This window comes from Octopus bimaculoides, chromosome 2 (assembly GCF_001194135.2).
Source record: "Octopus bimaculoides isolate UCB-OBI-ISO-001 chromosome 2, ASM119413v2, whole genome shotgun sequence".
NCBI classification, from domain to species: domain Eukaryota; kingdom Metazoa; phylum Mollusca; class Cephalopoda; order Octopoda; family Octopodidae; genus Octopus; species Octopus bimaculoides.
In genome coordinates this window covers 74,847,243-74,851,808 of record NC_068982.1, presented here as the reverse complement: position 1 = coordinate 74,851,808, position 4,566 = coordinate 74,847,243, and the positions used below count along the sequence as shown (strand labels likewise).

The 4,566-nt window shown below is 35.4% G+C and overlaps 1 protein-coding gene across 1 annotated transcript in view; it reads left to right on the top strand.

The window, feature by feature from the left end:
• LOC106873354 (E3 ubiquitin-protein ligase NEDD4) overlaps positions 1-4,566 on the top strand; it is a 353,166-nt gene that overhangs the window by 347,357 nt on the left and 1,243 nt on the right. Inside the window, exon 27 of the mRNA XM_052965854.1 lies at positions 2,010-2,179. Within this exon, the coding sequence (XP_052821814.1) occupies positions 2,010-2,179 (170 nt within the window). The remainder of the gene's footprint in view (positions 1-2,009; positions 2,180-4,566) is intronic.

Genomic DNA, 4,566 nt, shown 5'->3' with positions numbered 1-4,566 from the left:
TATATATATATATATATATATATATGATAAATGGAAGATATGAGAATTTTTATTAATCACGACTATTGTTTTGACATATCTAGCATTGATCTTTCACAGGTGGGATACTTAACAACTAGTTCAGGAGCATCCAACAGTGCAGATGTTTCTCTTTGAAACATAAATAGATACAACTTGCTAAAATAACAGTTCCACAATGTATCTTCTCATTTCGTGTAAAGAAAAGCAGCAAATTAAAGGATATATCATCGTTTGTATAGAAGACCAATAATAAAATAACAGATGCAAAAAAGAAAAAATCAAAACAAGCATGCAATACAGTGAGAAAAGTATTAAAAATAACTATTAATGTATATGGATGTATAAATGTCCTCGTGTTAGCTACATGGCGCATGTACACTCGCTTATACAAGCATCCATGAAGATGTAAGCATACACACGTGTAGTTTGGTGCTCACACATTCACATAGTGAATGAAATAGCTACTTGGTGTTTATATTGGGTCATCCCATAAATAATACGGGGTTTTTTATATTTCTTTTATTTTCCAAAATTAAGATAAACAAAGTTCTTTTTTAATCTAAAATATACTCTCCTTCATTTTCTTCAATGCTCTTCCATCTATCTGGTAGACTTGCAAGGCTCCTCTTTCAAAATTTACTTATCCGTGACGAAAAATACTCCTCCAGTATTGTTCTGACCTCGTATACAGAATTCATATTTTTTCCATCCAAATGATTTTGAAGATTGTGGAATAAATGATAATCAGCGAATATGGTGAGTGGGACATCGTCTCCCATTCAAACTGCTCCAGCCTTTGGAATGTCATCCTCGTTGTATGTAGCTGAGCATTATCCTGATGGAAGAATGCTTTTTGTCTTGAAACCAAAGATGGTTATTTTCCTTTTAGCACTCGTGTCAATGAATGGTTGAATGACCAAATCCCAACTTCTCTGCTAGTTCCTCAACGGTTTTCTTCCACCAGGGTTTACAGGATGTCCTCGTCAAACTCTACAGATCTTCCAGAATGAGGCTTGCCTTCTAGACTGTAGTTTCCGGCTCAGAATTTCTGGAACCACTGTTGACACTGGCTTACACTTACTGTTCAATCCCCATATACTACATTAAGATTCCTCACACTTTCTGCTGCATTGTTGCCTTTATTGAACTCGTAAAGCAAAACATGCCAAATATACTCCTTTGTCACTTCCATTATAGCTTTGAAAAAATAACTGTTAAGATCAAACTGCACTCTTCAAAACTTGCACTAAGAATAAGTACAAGGTAAAATTACTACCTGCTTTTATAGCAAGTTGATGCAGGTAGTTTATCCCATCCCCTTCCAACTTTTAGTTCAAGCAATTGAAAAAAAACCGCATTATTTATGAGATAACACAATATATACATGCACAAGCATAGGTATGTCTGTTGATGTTTTCTTGTCTTGGTATTGTGTGATAGTTGTAAAATGTACCGTCACCACTATAACAATGGTGCCTTTTGTTTCCAATCTCTTGTGGAAACATGCCCAGCCATGGAGAGAGATTAGCTTGATTAGAAACAACTGAGGGTTGGTGATAGGAAAAGCATCTGGCTGTAGAAAATCAGCCTCAACAAATTCCATCTAACTCATATGAGATTGGAAAAGTGGATGTTTAACATGTCTGGCTATGAGGAAATAGTGCTGCTAGTGTGTCAAAGCCCAGAGAAACAAAGAAGATATAGGGATTGAAAAAGGGTATTCATATGGGTGCACATCTCAGGATAACTTCCAGCTGATCATTATTCAGACTGGAAATATAAGCACTAAATGTGGGCATTCCATATCCATAGATAGCATAAATATGAAGCTTTGGTTTTTGTTATTAACTTCAGGTTAGCTTTTACATTTTTTTTTTTACTTGATTATTCTTGTAGTAATAAATTGTCTTTACTATTGATAAAACCTTGAACTCTGCTGCATTCTCTGAATATTAATCACTGTTTTTGATGTCTTCTTATTTTTCAAGTGTGTTTATTCCTTTAACAATGAAATGCGAGCCCGTCTACTACAGTTTGTAACTGGAACATCCAGAGTTCCAATGAATGGTTTCTCTGAAATGTATGGCAGCAATGGGCCTCAGCTTTTCACTATAGAAAAATGGGGAACACCTGATCAGCTTCCTCGTGCTCACACTTGGTAAGTTCTTAGTTTTTTTCTTAAATTTTCTATCTATTATTAATTGTACATGATTTAAAACAAAACCTCAGCAATATAAAGTTTTCATTGTTCATATTTCTTCTTAAGTGAGAATACATGGCCTATTGGTTAGGGTGTTGTACTCATGATTGTAAAATCATGCTTTTGATTCCCAAACCAGGCAGTGTGTTGTGTTCTGGAACAAACTCTTCATTTCATATTGTTCTGTGATCACTTCAACATCTTATGTATGGTACACCATGCTTCCTGTACAGGCAACATTGATTTGATGAAAAGAGTGAGCTAATGTTCTATACAAACATTTGATCACTATAAACAAATCATTTGTGCAGGTTGTTCAAGAAGTTGCAGAATCATCTTTTTCAAATAAAAGTTTGGTGTTTTTTGTTAGTCTGAAAGTTCTTTAACTTTCAGACTAACAAAAACACCAAACTTCTCTAAAGAAATGCATTTTAAGGGGTGTTACCACAAACTGGCATCACTGGAACTATTACTGTCTAATTATTCTTTTACAAGGTCATTTGTTCTAGTTCTGATATAAATAATTGCTTTATGACATGTTAGTTATCCGGATTTTCCTTCATTGTATTTCTTTGTCAAAGTTTATATTGATTCTCCATACTACGATTCACGTATATATTGTATACACACCTTGTGTGATTTATGCATATTTTCACACTGGATTCCTTGGTGTCAGTATGTTGGCTGTATGGTCGTGGGTGACATTTGGGAAGAAGGTAGTAGAGTGGTAGTTAAATCTTTCTCCATTCACCTACCACTTGCTATTGTTTATATGTAGGGGGGTGTGTGTGTGTGCTGAATCATTGTTGACAATATATCTCTGAACTCTTCATTTCTATCAATATGAATACAATCCTAACTTTGTCCATGTAGAGTTGTTGATGTTTAGCTCTAGGTCACTCAAAAGTGTTTCAGCCATGACAATCCAGTAATTTTTTTTTTTCAAGTTTAATTATCCAATGGCGCAGGAGTGGCTATGTGGTAAGTAGCTTGCTTACCAACCACATGGTTCTGGGTTCAGTCCCACTGCGTGGCACCTTGGGCAAGTGTCTTCTACTATAGCCTCGGGCTGACCAAAGCCCTGTGAGTGGATTTGGTAGACGGAAACTGAAAGAAGCCCGTCGTATATATGTATATATATATATATATATATGTGTGTCTGTGTTTGTCCCCCCACCATCGCTTGACAACCGATGCTGGTGTGTTTAGGTCCCCGTAACATAGCGGTTCGGCAAAAAGAGACCAATAGAATAAGTACTAGGCTTACAAAGAATAAGTCCTGGGGTCGATTTTCTTGACTAAAGGTGGTGCTCCAGCATGGCCGCAGTCAAATGACTGAAACAAGTAAGAGAGTAAAGAGAGTAATGTTGTTCTCTTTTTCTTTAAGTTGTTAAAATGGAAAATGGGCAAGGTTTGTGTGTGTGGGTGAGTGGTTTTGTTTTCTCTGTTGCTGGCTGAGTGTAAACAATATCTTCAGTAATCGTGTCATTTGTTCCTCGTCGATTACAAAATTATGTCTGGGTTTCTTGCCATATCTCAACATCTTGTGAAATTTTTGAAACGAAAGGCACATTTCAGTATCATTTGATTGAGTAGGAGATTGTTATCTCACTTAGAAATGAGTGGGGGTTGGCATCAGGCAAAGCATCCAGCCAAAGACAACCTTACCACAACGTACTTTCATTGGATCCATGCAAACACAGAAAAGTAGATGTTTGAACTATGAGGATATGATATGCATGCAAGGACTCAGAAATGTTTGGTTTGGTAACATGGTGCGCATTTAGCCTACCAAGGTGGGTTGGATTCTAAACTGGTGAAACCACTAACCCACAAAATGGAGAATTGTACTAGAAAAGTTTGAGGTGTGTTGTTCATTGAGTTTGTGGCAAACATTTGTATCAACTTTCTGCTATTAGCATTTCTGAAAAGTGTGATTAGTCTCTTAAAAAACAAGCCTTGGTGGAATCCTGTTTTAAGCATGCCATATAACACCTCATAGTTTTTTTTTTGTTTTTTTTTTGAATTTTCAGAAAATGTTTGTGAATTTGTGTTCTACACATAGGAATTCATATGATTATGCAAAAACAAAAAAAATGGTGTGCTATTTAAGGGCTTTTTAGCTGTTATATTTAGCACATTTCATGACCACCTCATAACCTCTTTGTTTGTCAGTCTGTTGTATTAATGTTTTTCAATATCTTTCAATAAGCATATTTAAGGGTGTCTATTGCTGGGATTGAAGCCAAAAATTTGGATTGTCTGTATTTTAAATTGATTTTTTAAAAAAAAATTGAAAAATTAAAACAAAAATTTTTTAATATTCATTTCAATTCCTCTGCTTA